The 25,691-nt window shown below is 45.6% G+C and overlaps 5 protein-coding genes across 5 annotated transcripts; 3 read left to right on the forward strand and 2 right to left on the reverse strand.

Annotated features, from left to right (window-relative positions):
• Window positions 1-17: 17 nt before the first annotated feature.
• Window positions 18-402, reverse strand: LOC128707270 (RNA polymerase II transcriptional coactivator). The gene is made up of 2 exons (XM_053802221.1): window positions 346-402; window positions 18-275 (listed from the first exon to the last, which is right to left on the reverse strand). Exons 1-2 carry the CDS (start codon window positions 400-402, stop codon window positions 18-20), a joined length of 315 nt encoding a protein of 104 aa, XP_053658196.1.
• A 478-nt stretch (window positions 403-880) lies between these two features.
• LOC128709020 (uncharacterized) lies at window positions 881-2,689 on the reverse strand. The gene is made up of 2 exons (XM_053804004.1): window positions 2,603-2,689; window positions 881-2,347 (listed from the first exon to the last, which is right to left on the reverse strand). The coding sequence occupies exons 1-2, from the start codon at window positions 2,687-2,689 to the stop codon at window positions 881-883; spliced, it is 1,554 nt and encodes a 517-aa protein (XP_053659979.1).
• Window positions 2,690-4,536: 1,847 nt separating this feature from the next.
• LOC128707417 (glutamate--cysteine ligase regulatory subunit) lies at window positions 4,537-9,342 on the forward strand. Its single transcript, XM_053802370.1, has 3 exons — window positions 4,537-4,641; window positions 8,509-9,118; window positions 9,200-9,342. Exons 1-3 carry the CDS (start codon window positions 4,537-4,539, stop codon window positions 9,340-9,342), a joined length of 858 nt encoding a protein of 285 aa, XP_053658345.1.
• Window positions 9,343-20,150: 10,808 nt separating this feature from the next.
• Window positions 20,151-21,489, forward strand: LOC128718468 (CLIP domain-containing serine protease B15-like). Its single transcript, XM_053812090.1, has 4 exons — window positions 20,151-20,399; window positions 20,460-20,743; window positions 20,802-21,085; window positions 21,158-21,489. The coding sequence occupies exons 1-4, from the start codon at window positions 20,151-20,153 to the stop codon at window positions 21,487-21,489; spliced, it is 1,149 nt and encodes a 382-aa protein (XP_053668065.1).
• Window positions 21,490-21,822: 333 nt separating this feature from the next.
• Window positions 21,823-25,148, forward strand: LOC128718469 (transmembrane protease serine 9-like). The gene is made up of 8 exons (XM_053812091.1): window positions 21,823-22,059; window positions 22,120-22,403; window positions 22,461-22,735; window positions 22,795-23,104; window positions 23,734-24,007; window positions 24,079-24,431; window positions 24,489-24,760; window positions 24,820-25,148. The coding sequence occupies exons 1-8, from the start codon at window positions 21,823-21,825 to the stop codon at window positions 25,146-25,148; spliced, it is 2,334 nt and encodes a 777-aa protein (XP_053668066.1).
• The last annotated feature ends 543 nt before the right edge of the window (window positions 25,149-25,691 follow it).

Here is a 25,691-nt window from a genome sequence, read left to right on the forward strand (position 1 = left end):
GTCCGGCATCAGCGCTCTTAGAACTTCTTTATTTGCTCGTTGATGGCATCAGCCTGTTCGAGCAGCTTCTTCCATTGCGGTACAGTCAGGCTAATGCCTTTCTTAGAAGGCAAATCTTTCCCATCCTTGTTGTAATATTCTCGTATGCCAACGTACACTTTACCTTTGAATTCATTCACCGTCACTTTGCGATTTTTGTCCAATTCGAAGATGTTTGGATCATTGCCGGCATCCGAGGCTTTGCTTTCCTTCTTCGCCTGCTTTGCCGGAGTACGCTGTTTGTAGCACAAGGAAGAAAACATGATAGAATCGTTTAGATAAAAGGAATTGAATTGTAGTACTTACGTCTTCGAAACTGGTATCAGAATCTGTAGAAGATTCTTTTTTCTTGTTCTTGGGCATTCTGTAGATCTAAGTTGCGAGTCGTTTATTTTCAAGACAATCGGCGGAAAAGTAGCGCGTTTTTACACAATGGTTACACCTCGTTGCCCAAACTGTTTTTCGATTCCGCTGTCAAAACGAGTTTGACAGTTTGTGTTTTGTCCAAAAATTGTAGGAAAATGTGCAACAGTGATCATTTCAAATTTCGACCGATAGTCGCGGATCGAATTTGTTTGCATAAATTGAATTAAACTCTTTGTGAAAGCGAGTTTTTTTTACGCATTCCTTGATTCATTATCAAGTGCCTAATAAAAGGATTCAGCGAATTTATAAAATAAAAAAAAAAGATATTAAAAGTTGTTTAGGATAAACGGAACAGTATATTTGAGAAAATCATCAAGCGGAATTAATTTTTAACACAATTATTCCATGCAATATAAACAAGCTATGCGCCCTGCGTACGATTATATCCAAATATCAAGTTTTTGCTCTGTGGAATCTATTTTTTGCTTATATAAGACGCGCTAGACGATCGTTGAATAAAGCCTGCGCCCGACGGTTGTCGTCCAGACGCCACTGTTTTGGGAATTGTCCTTCCGGATGTTGTGGGAGTTGTCGGTGGCAATAGTTTTCTTTGGCTTGATAGCAAACCAATAGAACCTGTGGACGGTTTTTTCAAACCAACCGGAGTTTGTTGTACTTGTGGTGATCCGCTTAATGAAGGTGGCGGTCTCATTCCGACGGGTTTACGTAATGCAGCAACTGATTTCAATTGCGCCACGGAAGGTCTTGGTGTGTCCGCACGTCCTGTACCACTCCCAATGGACAATCGTGAGACGGACTGGAGCGTAGATGCAGATGAGATTTTTTTTACCGTTCCAACATCAACCGGTGGACGTCTTCGTTCGATGCTCAGCAACGAGCTGGAACGGGGTTGTGCAAATTTGGGAGTAGAAACGAGCGGCTTTCTCGATATGGAAGATGCATGCTGAGGAGTAATGGTGCCACCGAACCCATTCGAAACGTCCTGCGTAGTGTTAATCTTCATCAGTAGTAAAGCCATATCAATCTGGCTACGAGCTTCCTGTAGATAGCTGATAACGTTTCGATCACGATCAAGCTGAGAGTCGGGCGTATCGGCAGGTTTATCATTCGGGCTCGAAGTGACGAGCGTTTTCATAGCCTCGTACGCGTTGTCATCTGCCACACTGGTATGTGCGGGACTGAGGATCGCATCGACCACCGGTTTGTTTACGGGATGTTCAGTATTCAACATCTCATGGGTTTTATTATTTATGCCCACGCTCTCGGATGATGTGTTCGATTTAGTATCTCCCTCTCCTGATTGACGGTTTAGTGAAGATGAGCTATTAGGAATCGTATCATCCTTTCCGTGATTTTTTTCTTCAATTTCCTCGTTCTTTAGCTTATCCTCTCCTAGGTTGCAAGCACCCGATGCTATGTCAATACGGGATGAACATTTTCCTTCGGCCGGAGGCGTTGAGAAAGGTTTTTTCATCGTCAACCCTGGACTGATGACGCTCACCTTGGGTCGCGGAGATTTCAATGGAGAATGCAACATGGCCTGTTCCTTCCCTTCTTTCACCTCCCGAATACTGGACTCGTAAAAGTCCAAGAGGTTCGAGAGCATCGCCTTCGAGACGAGTGCACAGCTTTCCGAAACGTCCGGCAGCAGATTAGACGAAGCGTTGTTCTTAAACTTTGAAAACACCGTCGGTCCTGTTCCTTGTACCTCCCAGAAAGAGCTTTCACGGTCGCTTTTCTCTGGACAGCTGCATCGCAGCAACTCGTAGCTCAGTTCTGCCCTCATGCCAGATTTGTTGCACTTGACGGTGATCGTCAGATTATCGGTGTTATTTTTTTCCGCTTCGAAGTCCAGGTATTGTAACCGCAGGCCCATCGATTTCAGCATGAGTGTCAAATTGATTGCGTCAATATCGAGTGGCTAAAAAAGGAAATCCAAGTGCCGCAACAAAATGATGGTTATGAATAAATTCGGTAATGCTTGCACACCACGGAGGCATATGCGTACAGTGATGCCCTTTTTTGGACATCACTGTTCCCCGCGGAATACTAACAAGATGCGTCAGCGTCGTTGCTCGCAAACGGTGTGGTATTCTTGGGTGAAGTTAGAATATGCCAATATCTTAAGCAAAAAACTAGTTTTACACTACTTTAAGAAAAGCTGCAATGTATTTACCTTTGTTCGTTCCAATTCAGTGACCTTTTTTTGCACTTCAATCCATTTGTGGATCAAGTCCGGCAGTTTAACGTTGTTTGTCGCCATTGCTCTTTCCTCAATCTCTATGCAATTCCACTCGCAATCGACGCTGTACACAACACGAGAATTGTAATTGTAACTAAAGCGTTTAGAAACTGTTGAATGTGACTACTACAGCTACTGTTTGTCCATCGCCTACTTTGAACTTTGCAGCAAATTTTTCGTGAGCTCAACAGAACGACGATCAACGATGGGCCAACTTGCGGTTGTCAACGATCGTTTGCTTCCCAGTGCGAGGGCAATAAACAAATTGGGAAGCGGAACACATGTTCGTTAAGTTAATTCGACGAAAATCATCGAATTTGATTTGCAACATTTCAACGATTTTATTTTCATCCTTCAGCCATACCACTGTGGTGAAACAATCCACTGACAGCTTTGACAATTCGGCATAGCAGATTTTTTTGTCCAATTCTTTCCTCATAATAACATCGGCCAGCAAGGTCGTGAAGATCGGTTTGGCTCATAATTAGTGTTCTATTACCATTAGTGCAAATACAATCCCACCGCAAGTATAATCCAAGGTAAAACATGTGTTTTGCAGCAGTTTATTTGTGCGGTATGATTTACTGAGAGTGTGTGGTGTATCTGCCAGGTTGTGTGGTGATTTGTTTATATCTCTGTGCACTGTGCTGCCTCGTTGCCGCCCATATATTTAACCCTTTGGTGCCGACCCGCAATGAATTTACCCTTAGCCCTGTACACATTGCTTCAACAAGTACCAAAGATACGTATCCTGTGTGTTAAAAGATTTTTAATCTTGAGTAGGGCAGAGAACTGTGCAGTGAATGTGAAAGATCACGCGGTGTTTAGACTGTGACATGGTACCAAAAATCCGGAAAATAATGGAATTAAACTCACCAAGACAACTCGGAACACGTCATTATGATAAGCGCATAACATTATTGCATCATAAGTACAAATTCCAGCACATATAAATTGTGGAACCTTCTTTTAAGACGTCTAACAAGTTCAAACATTCAGCAACAATTAATGTGAAATTTAAGACAAATGGTGTTGGTAAATTATGACGAAATGAGTTCAAACGTCTTTTGGTAACATAACGAAGCAGTTGAAAGTGTAAAAATTTAAAATCGCTTAAACATACGGCAACAGCGTACTGATAACATTCAAATGGCGTGCACCTCTGTGTGACCGCATACGCACCATGTGTCTGATATACCACCAGCACGCAATCATCGGTAATGGTGTTGGTGTGATGCCTAATAAAACGGTGTAAGCAGCAAACTTTGCTTTAGTACTTAGCGAACTTTCATTGCGGTCGGAGCGCAGTAGCTCGTCGGTGTGTACAACGAACAATACTTACACAGTGCAGGAAATATAATACAACTCCAACACAAAACAAGCAATTCGATCTTGCTTTGTAGTCAGCTTGCGACGTCAGGTTTCAGAGATAAGGTGTCGTCATCCTCATTCCGCAGTCCGTAATCGGCGGTAAACATTGTTCTCTATTGCAAGGTTGCATATTTGCTCCACGGTTGTGCTCTGAATGCAAGTGTGTATGTGTGCGCTGCTATTCTGACAGCTGTTTGGCTAGTGGTCGCGTGTGTGTGTGTGTGTGTGTGTGTGTAGGTTGGTGCGTTCAGTAGCGATCACCATCGGTCAAGGCCAACTGTGTCTTTCGTCTATAGGCGATTGTTTTGTGTTGTGTAAATCGCACATTGATTGATTATTTCGTCCAGCCTAATGGTTTGTTCTGGTGTTCCAGCATCATCAATAGCAGCTGTACAACGAAGACACAGTCGCAAAAGCCACCGTCATCACAAAAAGAAATCCGCACAAAAAGGCCGGGCAAGTGAGGAAAGGATAAACAAACAAACCGGGGAAGCAACATGTTGTCGCACTTGTTGAAGGATACCAGCGTGATCGTCAGTACCGGGAACGTGCTCAATGTGAGCGAATTGCGCAAGAAAGCCGGCCAAAAACCAACCGATGAGGTAAGAGAAAGTATCATCTGACCCGTGGGTGGCTAACCCGATTGATTTCACATTTTGTGCTGTAAATATTTACCCCGTTCAACTCTATCGGAATGTTGTAGCGCTTGCAGTTCAAGGTCAGCATCGATGAACGAGGAAGTAGTTACTGGCTAATTTCACCATAGATTAGTGTCTGCATGGATAGCTCTATCGAGTTAGTTGTTTTGTGGTTTGAATTTATCACCATGACAACGCTGTATGCTTAGTTTAAACAAACAAACATATAAAAAAACACAAATCTTCGAGTCTTTGCTAGAAGTTCGAATGGTTCGAATCAGCATGGTTCGAATGGTTCGAATGGCACTTGAAGATGAATCTTAGATGGATACGGCCGAACTTTGTGGTCACGATGACTTGCAGAAAAACCAGTGCACCAAATGACCAGCGATGATGTCATGTCTTGCAGCACAATACTAAGAATCGAGGTAATCTTCAGGGTAATTCAGGGTAATCTTATCGAAAGGGAAATGCTAGAGAATCTGGCAAATGGCCATGTACACCCGGGAGCATTATTGATTGTACGAGTATTGGAGCTGTGCCAAGCATAATGTCATCATCGATGTAATGTCGTCATCGATGTGTGTCTGACGTCGACGAGCTCTAAAAAAACAATCGATCATGATTACATGAGCTGGAAGGAACACTATTCTTCGAATTTATGTCGCTATTTATTCGTTGGTGGAAAATTACGTTGAAGAACTATGGTATAGTCGTTTTAATTTAAGATGTAGCTTGCAAAATTATACAAATATGGTATCACTCGTGATGGAATCAGGAATGCTTTAAAACTTACACAAACAAACACACACGAGCAGCTAGAAAGTGGCTTCAAGCCTTTTGACGCTAATTTCCGGCATCATCGGATGTTACCGCAATCTTCCGGTACTGTCGCGAAACCAGTCTCACCACCAGCAGGATGAAAGAAGAGCAATTCTTTCTACCGTGAAATGATGGTGTGTTCTTTCAACCGAGAAGCTCGTTAGTATGGTTAGGATGCGAGAAAAATGATGTTCTTCACGAAAATAGGATGGTTTAGTGTAATCAGTCTCAGCGTCATACCGTACCAACCGGGCTGCTGGCAAATGCCTTCGGGATACATTTAGAACTCTGCAAATATGCAGTCTCATTTGTATTGTGTGCTTACACATGCCAAGAGTTCTCTATCATGCTGGAAGCGAAGGATAGAACATTGTTCTTACGTTGCCACATGAATGAACCGACACAAGCGCTGGGAAGAATATTGTTTCTAGAAGACGAGGCAAAACGTGACGATGCATTTTTAATGCACACTATTTACGGTATGAAGACACGCCAGGACACACTGACAAACATTCCGCACGCGCACGATAAGAGAAAAGTGGAACGAATGGCAACGATAAGCATTCTACCACGATTGTAAATGAAAATGACATCAACCGTGGCGGTGGATTCGTCACGTTGCGGAACGTATATCATAGGTGCATTCGGGAAAATATCGGACTATATTCTGTGATGTGATATCCGACTTTTCGATATTTTGCGCTTCGGTTTTAAGCGGTTGGTCAGCACTAATTGACTGAAGTTCTGTTTATTACGTCTCCAGAACTACTGCCTCTACGGTCGAAGAGTAGCCATCAACACAGATCTGAAGGCAGAATTTGATAGCATAAATCACAGCACTCGCTTCTAGCTATTTTGGCACCTGTCTGCTAAATAGGAAAAACGTTGGGATCAATTGCTTCATTTCTACATCGTTCGAAAGCTTCTCACGTTAAGGAGGAGGAGGAGGAGCTCCGGAGCTACCTGAAAGATGGTTCGCTAAAGAGGACCAGAATGATGGTTTGCTAATCCCTGCTAACTAATTAAAACTAAAACAACAAATGTCCCTAAAACCATGTATAGACGCGATGACAGTCGTTGTTCAATGCAATGGAATACTTAGTCGGTCTTGGCCTATTTTAGGTGTACTTCAAACTGCTGACAGTCGCGCGCCTTCGTCCGCCAATCCATTAACCCGACCTTTTTGGCGGACGCTGGCAGACACCATCCCTCCATCTCAATTTGGGCCTCCTACCATCTCCTCCTCTGTCCACGTGGACGACCTAGAAAGGACTTTTCAGGCTGGGTCGTCCAGCGTCATTCTCATGATATGACCAGCTTACCGGGGCCGTTAGGGCATTTTTCGATTTGAAATGTTTCGACATTGAAGTGTATACCTCAAAAAAATCAATCACAGTCACATGTTAGTAACACGTTAACCTCTTGTATTCTATGTCAATGTATGAGTTTGTGGTCAGTACCATAATTTTGGTCTAACGCCCTATAGTCCTCCAAGTATCACAAATTGATACTCATTCACTATTTCCCGAGGCGTCGCTACCAGAGATCTGCCCAGTTCCTCTGGGTCTCTTAGCATCTTAGCTTGGGCTTAGGGGATCCCAGAACAGGAGAACCTGTTGTATCAATGCCTTGTACAAGCACCTTTTGCATTCGTTATCTCTCTACTTTCTCACTCAGATTCACTAATTAAAATACTTTTTTTCTTGCTCGCTTCTCTACAGAATTGGGCTAGAAATATGTCACACACGCAGTTTCGGAACCGGGGCTACAAGTGAGAAGGAACGCGGCGCTTAATTTTCGTCCGGTGCAAGATTGATGGATGCTTGTAAGCCGTGTTTGCTTTGCAAAAAGACGGCCACCGTTTTCTAACATACCATTTCTGTACTCTCGTTCCCTCCTTGCGAAGTATTCAAAATTGGGGCTGTAATGATGCCGCACACAGGAAGGCTAAAGGGGAAAAGCGGGTCAAAACCTGTCCCTCGGGTTTGTTTTTCGGCGTTTATAAAAATAAAAGAAACCCGTCCCAAATGAGCAATTTCCGCTTTGATGGTCGTTCCTCGCCGCTGTTCCGCACTTGTTACAATGCACCAAGCACCGAACCGAGATTCATCTGCTGTGATCATGTGCGTGTGTTTTCTGTTTGGGAAATAGGTTTTAGACAGTTTTTGGGGCGATAACAAACACACGGTAGGTCAGCTCGCGGTCGACTAGAGGTTAAAGAGATGATTTTCAACAATAGTTCTAATCTCTATAGTTCAACTGCATACGCATCTCGGGACCAACCGGGAACGATCGAAAGGTTGGTAATGAAGGGGGTGGGCAGTTTGCATAATATTTTGCACCAATTTTGCCGACTAAGGCAACCGCTTGAGGCATTGCTTAAAAGAGCACCGGTTAAAGCGTTTGGAACCATTTTACACCGTTGCGTTGCTTCGCGTTTTTTTTTTTTGGTTGTTGGGCAGCGTTCCGAAGTGTTTGCTAGATGATATTTGATCTTTTCGCTTCGGTGCATGTTTTTGCCCCGGTGTCTCGAATACACGAGTATCGCCAGTTGCGCAATTGCCGGCTCGAGTAATTTCACGTGTCAATCGTTTGTCGACGCGACGCGGCAGATGATGTTCCCGGGTGTCGTAATGTGCGTAACGTTTTTAAATGGATGTATGTCCCGAAATTGTTTTCTGTACATTCCGTGTCGAAGAGTGCCGCTGGTAGAAAATAAAAAAAAAGGTTTATAATGTTAGCGGTAAAACGGAAATCACCCATTGCCCAATAAATTTCTCCGCGACTCAAAAGGTTACCGTCGTTCAGCCGTATCCATTGCGCCGGTTTCGTGTTGGGTAAACATTCGTTTTAAAATATTCGTCCCGTTTATTTATATCGCCACCATCGGGAAAACCACCTTTGATTGACAGCTCTGACCCACTCTCTGCTTACCCCGGGCGCACTGCCAAATCACTGCTTCGACGTTTTGCTCCATTTTTATACGTATTGCTCGCTTCCATTTTCCAGCTGACCGACTGTCTCCGTTCGACGTTCGGCGAGGCGGAAGTTGCCGACCTGCTGCCGAACCGCCGTCTCATCACACGCCGCAACAACGATCTGCTGGAAAAGGTGAAGGAGCATCCGCGGGCGGACATTAAGATTGGGGCGAAAATTTTCCTCAACCGTTTCTCCGAGACAGCGCTGACCGAGGCGGTTGAGAAGCTGTTCGAAACGCTGAACGTATCGTACCTGGACAATCTAATACTGGCCTACCATCCGACGGCGACCGGAAGTAGCAACGGGACGGACGGTACGAACGGTGTTGCCCAACCGGACGAACCGTCAGAGTCGGAAGTGAAGGAGGGCGTAATCGAGTGGGCGGTCGGCAGTGACAATGCGGTGGGCAATTTGAAGAAGCTTTGGACGCTGCTGGAACGGTACGCCGGTGATGGGCAGATTGGACAGCTCGGTATTGCCGACCTGGATGCGGACTCGCTCAAGGAACTGTACGATGCGTCGACGGTCCATCCGTCGATAGCGCAGATCAATCTAGCGGCATGCTGTGTTGTACCGCCGCAACTGCAAGCGTACTGCAATCAGAATGAAATTCAACTACTGACGCACAGTGACCCACAAGGTAAGGCGTGAATGAAAAGCAAACGCCCGATACCTTCTTCCTGCTGCTAATAATGCAATGTTCCCTAATGTATCGTTGTAGAGCTGCTGCCAAGAGAGGTACTGAACGAGCTAGAACTGGCAAGCTACGGTGCGGGTTGGACGTCCCGCTATCAGGTGCACATCAAGTGTCGCGGTGTACTGGCAGCGAAAGGGTTTATCGTCAGTTTGGAGCGTTCGAACTGAGCGAATCCGATTACCGATCACTTTTCACCGAATGCCATTCCGCGGTGCCGCATATTGTTTTCGGAACAACCGGCCATGGATCGACGACACTGCGGGACAGTTCCGTTTCACCAAGATGCACACCCACACAGAGATTTGCACAGGCTGTTAGAGGTACAAGACAGTCAGGACGAAGGGCCCCTGGAGCTTATCCGCCCATGAAGGAATTCCACCTTCGCGACATATTAGCGCGGAAGTTGGTAGTTGTGGTGTAGAGTGTTTTTTTAGCCGATGTGTTAGCCGTCTTCTACAAAACCATAACAAAACAGCAAACAGATGCACTTAACAACATTCGATGTTAACAGTAGTGTAAGAAAGCGAGGAAGCAGCAGGGTTAGATCCTGCTGCTGTACTGTGGGGACTGGGGGGGAAAAGAGGACGAACAAGTATTGCCAGCTTTACAGGATGAGGCTTAGTTGTGTAGTAGTTTAAGCACACAAAACAAAACAAAAAAAGACATGAACGCTTTTAGGTGGTACTGTGGCGTAGGCGCTTACGCGTAGGAGCACTTTCGTTTTTTTTTTCTTTCCGAATGGGACGAATGAGGCCTTTACCGGAGGTGTGACGAGAGGCGACTTTAGCCGGTTAGTTTTTACGCCTCAGCAACGCACGAGAATGTTTCCGTAGTTTTGTATCGCTTTTATGACTATTGATAACTACTATTATTATTGTTAGCAAATGGTGGTCGTAACGAGCGCTGAGAGAGAGAGAGAGTGAGAGCAGTAGGACAGATGTTTATTGTTTTGTTGCAACCGTTTGTGTGCCAGCAGGATTGTCTTCTTTTTTAAGAACAGTGACAAGAATGTGCCTGAGGGGGAAAGATTCGATTCTGCCCGTTCGGCATGGTATGGGATAATCGTGTGGTTTTATCATTAAGATCAGTACATGTGTAGTGCGTCATAGTGCTTGTAGCCAAGTGCAGCCAGTTGTCTTTTCAATGTGATTAGATACGTGCTGCACGATGATTGTTAGTTTTATGTGACCGATAAAAAAAAACGAAAACAGGACAGTAAAGGAAATTATGTAAACTCAGCTTTCTGTCTCCCAGAGACTACACACGGTTCACAATCACGCTTAGTACGTTCGATTGCAAACTTCACCCGGCAATGCAAACATTTGCACTATGCAATACATGGACAAGTCTTTGATGAGTATCTTTACCAATAAAAGAAATCCGTCTTGTGGATATATTTGTGTATAAATGAGTGATTGTTACATTTCATGTTGCAATACGCGGTTCCGTCGTGCTACAGTCTGAGGAATCTTCTCCATCCAAAACACCTGTCGTGAAGGACGAAGCTAGGGATATTTAGAATATATAAGTCCACTACTTACATACACCTCACGGCCATAGACGCTGTACAATATTGACGAGATGCATTTAACTGAGTTCGTTGCTTAGAATAGATTTTAGTCAAGTATGTATGGAGAGATCGTGTAGGAGCCGCCCTTAAGGCTTCGGTTGATTAGCCAAGGCAGGAGAATTACTCCCTTCCTTTCTGTGCGTTAAGTCTCTTTAAGCCATCGTGACAGAGGAAGCTATGGCGGACCCAGATTGAAGCGGAGTGATGACGTAGAAAGACAGGGATATTAGATAGACTGACGGCAGCACTAGATTGCGAACGGTTCAGAGGACTTTGTGTTTAAAGTTATAGTAATTAAATTATTCGCCAGAAATTTTAGGGTTCGTAATGTTTTGCAACAAGCTTTTGATCAAATCGATTTAAAACTTGATGTACAAACATTGATTAGTTCCTAAGATTTATGGTAGTTTAGAGAAAATCCTTGTAGATTTGTAATTGGAACCTGACCAAATATTGTTTGCTTAAATACTGGCGTAGTTTTTGGTCGTACTGACTTCCTGCCAACTTCAACTCGCATAATTTACATCTCTGCAGGCTAAATTCAACTCATCCGATGGCTTTGCCTTCGCTTATACGAACTGTGCACAAAAAGCGAAACAAACCACCTTACCAAACTGTGGAAAGAAAATCTTTTCGACGAATGTAACTGTAAAGGGACGCGGGTTAAAGTGCAAACCTTAAGCGAATTTTTATTGTTTGTTTATTGCGTTCGGTGTTGCGTTGCCGAGACTTCAAGACATTTTCCCTCTCTCTTACCTATCCGCTTTGTTCTGTGCCGTTTCAAAAGCCTTTTTGTCTCGTCGTCCAAAATATCGAACAAATTCCAACAAAAAATGCGTTCCGTGCCATTTGAATCGGGTCGGAAAAAAAGGGAAACGGGAATCGCGAGGGTCGGGTGGCGCCGGAAAGGATGATATACGCTTCATTCATTGCCCGATCCCATTCATCAATCCCGGTATTGGTGCCTTTGATTTTTGTTGAAAGATTTAGAAGGAACCCGCGGGAGGAAAAGGTACGTTCTTCGCCATGCTTGCACTTCCCGTCGCCAGAACGAACTGCCCGTGACGGAATATGCGACATCTTGAGCGGTTCTTATTCAAATTGTGCTGCCGGCATCATTCCGATTGGACGGTTCGATATACCGACTTTATGATGAATTCAACGTTGATGTGTATTTAAATCTTAACATGTCAAACAACAACCCAAACAAAAGCTTCCATCTCTCGCCCTGACGTTGGGTGAGATTTATGGGTAGTGCTCCGGTGAATTGATACGGCAGAGGAGTTATGGAGGATCGGTCTTTGAGCGTTACTGATGAAAGATATTCGCTTAAATATTAGGCACAGATTAAGTTGCAAGTTGTTGCTATGCTTTATTAATTTTAGCATATAACAAGTACTATTGCAGACTCGTTAGTTACAGTCTGCAAGGAGTTTCCTTATTCCATTCCACCCAGCACCGGGACGCGGAACATAAACGCAATGCAACAGCTACACCTTATCTAGATGTAATTTGTGCTCGAGCACGGGCATCGGTACCGATCCGGTGCGCTATGGGTTTGAGCGCTTGAACCCGTCCGGAGGTCGCTTTCCCTGGCGTCTGGCCCTTATCGTCACATCTACCGGTTATCTGCACGAAAAGGCGCCAGGGTGGAAACGACTTTCGACCACCCGACCCCGTACGGGACAGGCATCGATCAACGGGCACCAAACCAAAACATAAAGCGGAACATCTTGCTCTGCTCTTCCTCGGTCGCGAGTGCGTGTGGTAACGCACTGTACCTCAACCCAACGAGTGCGAAGCCCAATATTTGCAGCTGGAATATATTTGTTCTGCAGCGCCCCCACTTGATGTGCCGTTGGTTTACCTCGGCCGCGGAGGACGAACGAATGTTGGCAACCAAAAAAAAAACACAGCCACGAGCGGTTTTGGATTGATTCCGTAAAGTCGCTGGGAAGGAATGCTGCGCTCAGTTTTCTGTACGCGCCACGGCAATAGAGTCGTTACGAGTGGCTTTACCGAAACATCACCACCGCGGCCGGTGCGACGGAGTGGACGAGAAAACAAAGTAATTATTTTATATCCGATTGGCCGGTGTTGATAATTCGACCTTAAGACACGGTGGGATGGTTTGCGCCCGGAGGGCCTTTTAATGGTACGACGCACGTCGAACCCGTTGGAATCCCCCCTACCCAGCCAGGTCGCCAGCGCCTGGTGGAGTGGGTTGGGCTTCGCGAGTTTTCACTCCATGTCGATAACGATATCGGTTTGGGATGCAACGGGATGAAGGGGAACGATCCTGTGTGCATGGCCAACGCAAACCACCCACACGCGCGCACCGGCAAGCGATGAATCGAACCGATAAGCGGGCCTCAAAACCAATCGATGCCGTACTTGAAGGGGAGGCACAGCCTACTTATCTGCCATCTTCGATCTTGCGGCGCTGTGTATTGCTTGCGGAAGATACTTGTAGCATAGTTGGACATGTTTACGGTAGAATCTTACACATAATTATACAGCACAGCCGGCAAGATCTCGGTGTATTACAGTTTGGACATATTAACCTAACTTAAAAGAGATGGTTTTAAATACACCGTTCATTGCAATCGTCGTTTTGTTGGGTTGGCCAACATTCTTCACATTCCCCTTCAACGCTTATTATTGCAAAATGCAATTATCTATCAGTGCGAAATTAATTTCTAATGAAGCAAAAATGCCAGCGCGTTCGAAGTTCGCATCGGAGGCGAATTTATTAGTCTGCAGCAGCTCTCCTTCTCTGCTCCCATGATCGTCGTGCCAATGCATGCGTGTCGTACGTAGTGGACGATGACTCGATTGGCTTAATCTCCACCGGTCTCCATGCCTGGAAGTCGGGGCGTTAATCATCAAAAAAAACCCCGACCACGGCAGACGTTTGTCGTTTCGTCGATGGAGCGCGCAGGAATTCACACCACGGCCAATTAATCACCAATCCCGATAATGGCAGTGCGGTACGCAAGAGAAAAGGAAAGAAACACCTTCCCGGTCGATGAGTCGCTCCATGTTTGGCAGGACCCAGGGACGGTCCGGAAGATCCAAAGACTCGATCCAGAGCGGCCGGTGTGTGTGGGTATGGTCAATAATGTCACCGGCAGTGGCGTGATCGGAATGGGAATTGGCCACGATCAGATCCCGCGTCCGGACCGAAAAGCCGCCCTCTCCCCCCGCCGCCCTGGCAGAAGGGCCTTCGCATTGCCTTCCGCGAATTCAGGGCGCACCTTTACGCGTGGTCTCGATATGGAACGGAAGTCGGCCGAGTTGTCGGATCGCGTCTTGTGCCAATTCATGTTTGTCTCTTCGGCAAAGACGAAATCATTGCCTTCCTTTGATGTGTGCGTGTTTCTGGACAATGATCGTTCATTATGGTGGAACAGGGCTGAGATATGGGCGAGCGTTGAGTATTTAAGGAAAGTTGTTTCAAGCAATAATGTGTTTGTGTAATTTCAAGTGCTGTGGAATGTTGTATTGGAGCATCTTTAATTGCTCTTTCGTTGTAACATTTTATGGTCCACGTCTAGCGTCTAAAGTGACATTTTTGGTAACTTTCTTTATCATGTTGTGCATGTGCTAGAATACTTCGATCACGACCGGGTATAAGACGTCGTGCTGATATGGCGAAGGGTATTGATCAATTTCTAGAAAATTAGATTCCAGCTGGCCCTCTTTGAAGGGTTGATGACGCGCACCTGTCAGCTTGAATATCTAATTCCACTGCATGAATTCGGGAACCGCCAAAGAGCTGGTCCATTCTCATTTTCCACTAATGTCCAAGGATTTCGGTCCTCTGTTTCCTCGTGATCGTCACCATCAACTCATACTTTGCTTTGTAAGAAGTTTGTCCTATTCATTTACTACACAATCCAAATGCCAGAGACATCGCTCGGGATGGACGGTCGAAGATGTCTAAATTATCACAATGTTGGAAGCGATGCTCTTGATGAGAATGAATTGAATTTTTAGTTAGTCATTTTCATCTTATCATCGTCAATAAAGCTCCTGTGCTATTCGAGATTTCTATCCACGAGGTCAATATGTCTTAATTCCATCCCCCCTGATTTCAACAATAGCAGTGCCCTCTTCAACAAAATTGCTCACCTAACGACTTCACAATAAATCATTTGTTTTCGTTTCTTCCTTTAAATTCCAATAAACGGGAACGTTTCCTTCGTTGTCAATTTCCGTCTGCTCGCCTACTTAAAGATCTTTTATGTAACGCTTTAAACTTTCCAACTTCTGTAGCGCAGTAGTCCATCGCGTAAAGTTGTCTCACGTGTCAGAAACAAGGACTCAGCCCTCACGGGCCCTGCTTTCCCGCATTTCCGGTTCGACGATGTCAAATTTACCGCAAATTTCTACCCACAAAAAGCTGTAACCTTGCACACGGTCACAGGCCACACTCCGTGGAGGGGACATCCTGATCTTGGCGCGTAGGTAGGAAGGGAATAGCAATGAAATCAAGCAGAAGAACTAAGGGGAAATTCGTATCCCATTTCCTTTGGGTTTTGGCCGTGTCGTCCAGTGCTGGTTCTCAAGTTTCGCCGACTTCGACAGCATCTTGACATCTGGCCCAAAATAAATCCCATTGTGATCCCGATCCCGTGCGTGTTGACGCGTTTCCCAACCATTACGGGTCGGTACGGCCCAGCACTATCCAACGTCTTGTCAACTTTGAGCGAATTTTTCATCGATTTCCCACTGTCCTGTTGTGCGCGGCGCAGGACGCTATCGATCCGCATCAGCATACGGCCAGTACTTTGCGCGGGTACGAGCTGATCCTGCTGCGTTCCGGCAGGATGCAGAATCCCCGTTCTCCGATCGATTTCCCGTCGTTTCAAACATGTTCGCTCGAACGTTGCGCTCGATTTTCCCCCTTTCGGTTTGCTTCTTCTGTTGGTACCGAACGCAAAAGACGACTCGCGCACCGCGGGACAATTTTCTTGCTGCCGATGTTTTTCGATCGATCAACGTCTGGTTGCTACGGCCCTTGGAAGGCCATATCGCATCATAATGTTGGGTCAGCTCCTTAACCTTCCGCACGCTCGTTAACCTCCGTGCGCGGCGCAAGACGCGCACACGGTGTGGTCTCCGACCTTCGATAGAGAGTGTGCGCCGTGTGTGTGCGCTGAAAGCAAAATTAATATATCGAATTCCCATCGGGTTTGGAAGGTTCTGCATCGGGAGGGTCGAATCGGCCGCTGTGGAAAGAAGCCTTAAACGCGTCCTTCGCGAAACCCCGCTGCGGTTGACGAAATCTCTACAGGACATGCGCACGGACATGATTGTCGATCGTGAAAGGCAGTCGTGGACTACCCGTTATCCTTGTGCGTGAGAATTTCCATCCATTATAAGACGATTTCTGCTCTTTCTTTGCATACAACAATTGCCAAACCTTCTAGTGAGCATCAGGCGCAGCTCCGTCTTTTCCGAGCGTAAGAAAATCAATCCCGACAATGACAACCGGCAGGACACTCAGGGAGGTATTTAATATTCCGCTGTAATTGGAACCATTCTCACGTTTGACGGCGCTTGTACGTCAAGTTTTTTAAGCTTTGCCTACCCGCGCCAGGTTAATTGGTTTGTGGATGTTGGCTTTTTCGTGACTTTTCCACTTCATCGAAACCGTCCATTTCGAGCGGTCCGGGGGGGTTGTTTTACGAAATGCCATTAAATTAAACACGAGTCCGTTCCATAGTGTGCGTGAGTTAAGGGGAACAGCAGTGTGGCATATAGGGAAATAGTTTGGTAGTCCGTGGAAGAGTATCTAACCCCTTGGTACCTCTGAATATTTTATCTCAAATGACTCATGTTATGAGCTTCATGGGTGGACAGGAAAATGACTAATTTAAGGAAATTCTTAAGGAAACTCATCGCTTATTTTATAGTACGTTTGTTTTAAATGGGTTCCAGACGGCATGCGACATTCTTTGCCGATTGGACTACGTGTAAGCGCCTTAAAGTATGCAATACATCGATTATGCTGCTGAGCAGTTACTTGGTGATGACTTTCTCAAGGATTTCCCAAGTTTATATGTTTTTGTACCTCTTTGTAGATTGTAGCAAAGGTAGATTTCTGACTGAGGAAGTAATACAATCGGCAGTATTGAAATACTCGCCATAAAATCGAGATCGGATCGAAAAACCGCAAAATCCGATCAATGTCCTGCGTTACATCACCACCATTCGTCATCTGCGCGCCCACCGATGTGTCGGTTCGGTGTCATTGCAACCGATTAAGATGGTGCTGCAATGAGCCAACATGGCCCGTTTTCACTTTCGAGGCCATCGTGCTCCTGGCGTGCTGTGTCGACGGAATAATTTCTTGCGCAACCGTAACCCGGTCTTTTACACTGGAACCACCAAGGAGGCATTATTCAAACGAAAAAACCCACCGAACGGAGCGTGGACAATTTTCCGCTCTGTAAAGCGAAGGGGCAGATGCGTTCGTGGCCTTCTTGGAAGCGTCGACTTTGCACACAGTCATTTGAAATTATGAAGAAGAGTGAAGGGCGTCTGTAGAAATTGTACGGAAATTTCACTTTCGAAGTCACATTTCCAACCCCCGGGGGTGGGGGAATGTAGTTGAGCAATTTCTTAAAACTAGAGCCCTTTGCAAACAGCTTGCATTAAAAGCTATTATGTGTCATTAGACGACGAAGTGAAGAGAAATTTCATTGAAATGTAGTTAAAGTTAACAAAGGACATTAAAATGAAAATATAAACATACATTGATCCAATACGCAAATTACAAAATACAACGATCGTCTATCTTTCGGAGCTATTCATGGAGAATTGGACCTTCATTGATCGTCTTCGGGCATTTTACTTTCTACATCTCCTTGCGAAATAAAATCACCACAAGTCTGTAGAAAGGAAGTTATCAAACATCAGAAATGGTTAAGAATTCACAATGGTTGGGTACATTTCCTTCTCCAAACGGTGTAAGACGAACAATAGCAATGATCAAATATTCGTTCTATTTCTGGGTATTTAAAATTACGTCTGGGGATCTGTATATCCTAAATATAGTCCTAGTGGCCCCATGATTAAAAGCTCTTGGCATTGCATTTGACTTGATCTTATTCGTCAGTTGAAGTCTTTCCTCTCGCTACTAAGATGATAATAAAGAAAAATAGCTTTGGCTGCTGCGATTTGAATATTGGAGATTTCAATCCAATCCCTTCGCTGCCGAGCAACGAACAGCCCAGCTCATGTGCTCCGTGTCACGGGGTCTATGGTATACCTTAGCCAAAGAATCGGTAAACTCCCTGCGGCAGCAAAACCATGGGGATAATTTGATGGTTTTTTGCGCTTAATTAGCGCGAGCAAGAAAATAGGCTGGCTGTGTGAGAGGAATAAAAAGTCTGCAACGGATTCGATCGGTCTCTCGATCACATCTCGTTGCGTGCACCAAATCGGCGCACATTGCGCCCGACATTACGTGCCGTGTGCGCCCGCCGATGCGTGCCGTATGTGCGTGTGCAACAAAGTTACGCAAAAAAAAAAATCCGGAGCGTCGATTAGTCGCACGCAATGCGCCGTGGAGAGTTGTCTTTTGGTAACACCCCTCCCCTGTCGAGTGGTTTTACAGTGATGTAGCTTAGGTCCATGGTATTATCGTAGATACATTCATACATTACCGATATTGTTTAGATATCATTTAAGCGCATATTGCATTAATTTAAATAATATTGTCCAACAGCACTTCCAAATAGTCTCCAACACCTTTTTACCTTTTATACAATAGATACCATAAGGTTTGAAGACAACGTTTAAAATTGTGATTCTTAATACCAAAGTTAATACCTCAAGCATAGAACACAGCTGAAGAGCAACACACGACAATACTCGCTTACATTGTGGATCGGCTCATCAGATGGAACAGTAAATTATTATAAGCTTTCTGCCGTATCGCAATCGATCAACCCCACGCGTGGCACGTTCCACCTTGATTGCGCTGTACTAACTGCTTTCCTAATGAATTATCTCCCGCCCGTATGCCTTCGCGGTGCCGGAGCTTTCTACAGGAAGAGATACGCGTACACCGGGCAGGTTCAACAAGCGATCGGATAATCTGTTAATAGGTTGGACTGATTCTTTTCGGTATTGTATACCACTTCCCTTTCGCGCCCGTCCACACTTGGCTGTTGGAATGAAAGGGCCAACGGTGGAAAAAGCCCCCACCAGAACCAGGTTTCCACACCCGCGAGCGATGCGATCGGTAGGATGCGATAGACCAAACGGCCAACGCGAGGATCGCTATCCCGGTGTGGCCCACGGGAAAAGATCCTCCACATCTCCTGCTTGAGCGCGCGAGAGTTTCGATGGGTTCGAAACGGTGCGCGTAGCAGCTATTGGATGTTGTTAGATTACAGAATCGGCTAAAGACATACGCTGCACATCCAACGAACTGGGGGAGTGGCGCTGGGCACAAGATACGATCGGGGTGGCATACGAACATCTTCCTTTCGGAGCAAGAGATACCACACAATATCCGACTGTTTCACCGCTGTTCACCGAGGCCAGCGTACCTTTGTAACCTTCTTGAAGGGTGTCGTCTAATGTCTAACGAATGCGGAAAGAGTAAGGGGCTAATGGAAGGAGGGGCAAACAGGAGGGCACAGCCGTACCAGAGCTCGGTCAGCGAACTGCTCGTTCCGTTCCAGTCGTCGGATGTCGTCGTCCACATGTTACGAATTAGTGCGAATGATCGTCAGATGTCTGCGTTTTCTTCATTTGCATGACTTCCTGTTTCCATTTCTAAGCAGCGGGTGATAGCCGTGTGGTTATCTTTGGTGCTGTCCGCCGTAATCACACGAAATTAACCGTCGGAATTAAACGGAATCCGTTCGGTGCTGTCGTGACACCTGCCCTTCAATTCGACCAATTCGTTGGCGGTTCTTAATGTACATCCTCGAATAACGTCCGCTGATGGAAGTGGAAGTACTGGACAACACGAGACGAGCATTAACGTGATCGATTTGAGTCGACCGGATGACCCATGACCAGATTCGCATCCCATTTAATTCGCAATCTATTTTTAAAGGTCTCTTTAGACGCAGTCACACATACTGCTTTAGTTGTGATGCAGGAATTGTTACACCCAGAAACATCTACCAACACTAGCTGGCCAAAAGCGATTCCCCCGTGCTAATGCTGATAAGGCTGAGTTTTCAACGCACGAACATTAACCAGCTGCTCTAGCGTCAGCAGTTGTTTTGCGTCTGTCGCGGAGTAACAACAGTAGCCTTGCGTCAGTATTGATCATCAGTTGACTTCTGACTCGGCTGAGAGCATTTTTTATTGCCAGTGGTAAAACACGCAGCTTAGTGTCTGTGAGGTAGTGGTTGTGCTAGCTGTTGAGGCACCATGTTCCTAGGTGCTGTATGCACACGTAGAAAGACGTTCGTTCTAGTGTGTGCAGTGCTGCCGTTTGTGATCGGCCAAACAGAACCACAGCGTGGATCGTTATGTAGATCGTCAAGTGGCTCACAAGGAAGTTGTGTGTTTTTAAAACATTGTCCAAAGCTAAGAGAAATCGTTGAGAGGCCGTACGTTAACCGGCAGGAGATTAACTTACTATTAGGAGCGGAAGGTGCATGTCCCCCCAAGTCGGAGGTATACGAGACCCTACGTGCCTTTTCGAGAGCTAGACTAATTAGGTGTGTTTTCGTCTAGCAATATTGCTGTCCGGATGAGGATATTCTGTGGCACGCGAGCTCTACAACGCAACGGTCCCGGAAGACAGTGGAGATGGAGGAGGATAATGCAATAGCTGATCAAGACTGTCTCCAGACACACCTTGGAATGGGCAGTGGATCCATTGGAAGACCTTCGCTAGACACCTCGTTTGGAGTGTTTATATCGTACATAGGCCACAATAAGCAAAACAGATGTGTGGGTAACTTGATCACACCCGAGTACGTCCTCACAGTGGCCCATTGCGTACGCAAACCGTACAGGTGAGTTTTGGGACGATTTTTGGCTACGGATCGTTGGTTTATGGTTGAACACTTTCAGAATAGTTCTGTACGTAAATGCACAACACATCACAGTTGACACGGTGCTGGGAGTGCTGAAGGGTGACGTGAACCCAACGTACGTGCGGGAGGTCATCATCCACGAGGAGTACAACAAAACCACGCGTGTCCACGATATTGCTTTGCTGCAATTAAATGAGACCATTGCTCCGGGAGATATCGGTTCGCCCACACCGATCTGTATCCCGATGGGTGCCATACCCGATGAGAATACCTCTACCGGTCAGATCCTACGCTGTTTCGGTTGGGGTGAAAATGCGGACGGTGAACTAACAGTCTCAATCAGCTTATCAATAGAGAATGTATCTAACGCACTGATTTGCACGTTCATTGCAGGTGTCCCGAGTAACAGTAAGCAGTGGGTAACGCTAGAGCGCATCTCTCAGGCACTGTGTAAAGCTCATATGGACTCGATACCAAAACCGCTGGCGCAAAGGGTGTTGTTGACGGAACGCAACATCTGCACCATCACCATCACCGGGCATGATGCGTTCATGGGATATTCCGGTGGTCCACTGATGTATCGGAAGGATGGTACCTGGTTCTTGATTGGATTGATCAGTCACGGGGTCACCCGTAACAGCATGTTCCCGTTGGTTTCAATCAATGTTCCACAGTATTCGGATTGGATTGTGGACACCATTCGCATAAGGCAGAACAACAAGTAAAATAATATTAATGACCCACACTTTGGAAGAAAGCGCCATTGCAAAGAACCAAAATAAACGTACTGAACTTGGTACTGTAGTGATGAGATTAACACACTGACACACTCTTCATTTAACGCTCTCTTTATAAGCCTTGGACAGACAGATTGTCTGAAGTGGTGGTAGTGACAGCGGTTTACTTCGATTTGCAAACACTCTACTCTTTTCCCGAGTTTGAAGATAACGCTCGCGGCAAAACGATCACGGCTACAATCAGTAGCATCCCGCCGTTCTGGTGTGCTCATTCAAGTGATTTCGAGACCGATCGTGAATGTAGGAAGCATTAGATTTTCGATGTTGGATGTACTCTCCTTTCTACTACCATCGCTGGTAGTGCTTGCGCTCGGACAGCAACAGGTGAATCAGCCGTGTATCCTCCCGAACGGAAGAGCTGGACAATGCATCCATCTGGAACATTGTACCCCGATAGCTCGGCTTGTGAATCGAAAAATGATCTATCCTCAAGAAAAGCACGAGATTAAAGCCGTATTTGGTGCCTGTGCAAGTGATAAGAATTCGTCGGATACGATCGTATGTGTGCATGCGTAATCATGCAAGGGCAAATGATATTTTTTTTGTTCGACGTTTCAGGTTTGTTGTGAATCCCCACAGTTATCAGCGGGAATAAAAACCGATGTTACGACAACGACCCAATGTGCGGATCACTACAAAGATGTTCTACCGGTGCGTTGCGGTACGATCCGAGAATTTCAACTCACAAATCATATCTTGTCTGATGTGGAAGACGTTAACAACGTTCACGTGTGGGCAGTTCTATTGGAAATTAAAAAGACCGACCGATGTGTGGGAACCTTGATCCAGGAGAGTTTCGTACTGACCGCAGCACATTGCGTACATAACTTAACCAAAGAAAGGTATGTGAGGGTGTGGTTGGAAATATTCATCGGCTTTAATCTTGATTCATCTTCTAGTATCAGGCTGTTTTTCGGCGTGTCCAAAATCAGTACGCTGCAGCAATGTTTGAGAGATTATGAATGTTTGGAGCGCGGTGCAGCAGAATTCATTGTTCATCCCGACTATAAACCTCCCGACCGGTCGAACGATATTGCTCTTATTAGGTTAAGCCAACCTATAAACATTTCCGGTGACATTATTCCCGCCTGCCTGCCGCTAAATTACACTTTCGGCGAGAGCGAATCCGACGGTACACGCGTTCATTCGGTCGGTTGGGGTTTAAACGAAAAAGGTAAGTAACTGTTGCCTTCCGTCCATACCCAGTGTGCTAAGAGTAGTTTTCTTCCGCAGGAGAATTGAGTGATTGGAAGGGTATAGTATTGTTGAATGTTAAGCCGCAGGTCGAATGTGGCAATCACCTCAACAGTAAATTTAAGCGATTCCCTCCCAGTATGATCTATAGTGTCATGTGTACCGATGGTGAGAGTGAGGGGCAGGATGTATGCCAGGGAGACTCCGGAGCACCGTTGCTGAAATTTCATGGGGGTATTTACTTTGTGGTCGGTGTGGTAAATTTTGGACCCAGATGTAGCGCGTTAACTGATTTTACCATATCCGTGAGAGTGTCGGAGTATTTGGATTGGATTCTAAAGAATTTAAAAAGACTAGAATGATATAAATTAACGCTACAAACCAAGGTCTATTTAGTCTCTTAACAGTCACTGTAGCTATGAACATCTTGGATTTAATTTTGTCTTTTACGCTATACATTGAAGATATATTTTTCGAAGCAAATGTTACTGTGAATAGGAATGCTCATGAGTAAACGTGCATGAAAATAAGCTATAAATTAACAGCTGGTGCATCGCGTTATCTGCGTATCATCTGCTGCTGACTGTGTATGTCTCTTCAAAATCATTTTAACCACTTCACTGCCTAGTGTACGATTAACCATCTCAATGTATGTCCAGGAAAGTGCAACTTCATGTACTTTACTGTTCGCTCCCATTGTCAATGTGTACAATCTAAATAAGCCGTGTGCCTACCGTGAAGGATCTTGGTGAACATGTAAAAAAAAAAACACGTTGTACAAATTTGAAACATGTGTTCTATAATAGTGGTAGTGCTACGCTTTGCCTTGAGTTGCCACTTGGGTCGCATCTACCGAGCTCGACGATAACGTTCTCAGTAAACGATTACAGCTACAACCAGTAGCATTTCGCCGTTCGATCGTGTCCAGACGGAGTGTGAACCGTGGTTCGTTGGCGGTGACTCTGAAACCTATTAAAGTGTTCTCTGCTGTGTCATGATCCGTGTCAGATTTTCCGTGTTTGGAGTACTCACCTTCCTATTACCATCGCTGATTACACTCGCGCTCGGACAGCAACCGGTGAATCAGAATTGCATACTTCCAACTGGAAGCCCCGGGCGATGTGTCCGCCTGAAGCAGTGTACAAAGATAGCTGTACTTTGGAGCCGAAAAACTCTCTACAGTTCGCAAATCAATGAGTTAACTGCCGTAACGAGGGCCTGTGACAGTGATGGGAACTCATCGGATCCGATCGTATGTGTGCATGCGAAACCATCGTGCGTAATCATGCAAGTGCAAATGTTGTGTTTTGTTTGTCGTTCCAGGTTTGTTGTGAATCCCCGACATTATCACCGGGAAGAAAAACGGATGTAACTGCAACAACACGAACAACAACTGCTGCTCCTATCACACAACCTACTACGATCAGCACCGCGACAGTTCGAACACAAACTACTGTCAATTACGAACACTACAAAGATGTTCTACCGGAGCATTGCGGTACTAAACAGAGTCAACTCGTATACAACGTCATATCGGATGCGGTGGACGAGAATAATGAGCACGTGTGGGCAGTTCTTTTGGAAATTAAAAAGACCGACCGATGTGCGGGAACCTTGATCCAGGAAAGTTTCGTACTGACCGCAGCACATTGCGTCCATAACATGAGCAAAGAAAGGTATGTGAGGGTGTGGTTGGGAATATCCATCGGCTTTAATCTTGATTCATCTTCTAGTATCAGGCTGTTTTTCGGCGTGTCCAAAATCAGTACGCTGCAGCAATGTTTGAAGGATTATGAATGTGTGGAGCGCAGTGCAGTAGAATTCATTGTTCATCCTAACTATATACCTCACGCCCGGACGAATGATATAGCACTTATTTGGTTAAATGAAACGGTAGGTTTCGAACATGTTGTGCCAGCTTGTCTGCCGCTAAATTACACTTTCGGCGAGAGCGAATCCGACGGTACACGCGTTCATTCGGTCGGTTGGGGTTTAAACGAAAAAGGTAAGTAACTGTTGCCTTCCGTCCATACCCAGTGTGCTAATAGTAGTTTTCTTCCGCAGGAGAATTGAGTGATTCGAAGGGTATAGTATTGTTGAATGTTAAGCCGCAGGTCGAATGTGGCAATCACCTCAACAGGAAATTTAAGCGATTCCCTCCCAGTATGATCTATAGTGTCATGTGTACCTTTGGTGAGAGTGAGGGGCAGGATGTATGCCAGGGAGACTCCGGAGCACCGTTGCTGAGACACCACAGCGGCTTATACTTTGTGGTCGGTGTGGTAAATTTTGGACCCAGATGTAGCGCATTAACTGATCCTACCATATCCGTGAGAGTGTCGGAGTATTTGGATTGGATTCTTACCAATTTGAAGCGTTCCAAATGGATGTAAACAAAATAGAAATAATGTCTAGCGCGCACTGATTGTGAGAAATCGCAGGTAGTTTTATCTAAGGATTCTTCTTCACCGTAACAGAAGCTGAACAAAGTTTAAATAAATATTAATTGCCATGTTTCCAATCAAAGCAGCAAGGTGTGATTTACTGCTCAGTAATACGGTTTTTTGTTTAAATTTCTCTAGTAGGAAAGAGCAGGAAAGCAGCAAGAAAAGGAGATAATCAGCCGCGTTACCATGAGATAGCATGCGTGCCAGCTGAAAGAAAAAGCGTGTATATCTGTTTTTCTCCAACACAAAAAACAGCCCCACACACACAGTGTAGCCATCCTGTTTTGCACCTCCGTAGCGTGTGTTCCTTTCGCTTTTACTCGCACGCAGCATTTACCTGTTTGGTTCAGGTGTGCGTAAGCGGCTGATCTCCCTTGCACAGCACTGTTCGTCTCGCTTGCTACGCCGCTGGTTAACGGCGCGCTGTTCACGCTCTCGCTTACGCGCCCCAGCGCGCCCAGCTTAGCCAAACCGAAGGTGAGGTGAGCA

The sequence above is a fragment of the Anopheles marshallii genome, chromosome 2 (assembly GCF_943734725.1).
Source record: "Anopheles marshallii chromosome 2, idAnoMarsDA_429_01, whole genome shotgun sequence".
NCBI classification, from domain to species: Eukaryota; Metazoa; Arthropoda; class Insecta; order Diptera; family Culicidae; genus Anopheles; species Anopheles marshallii.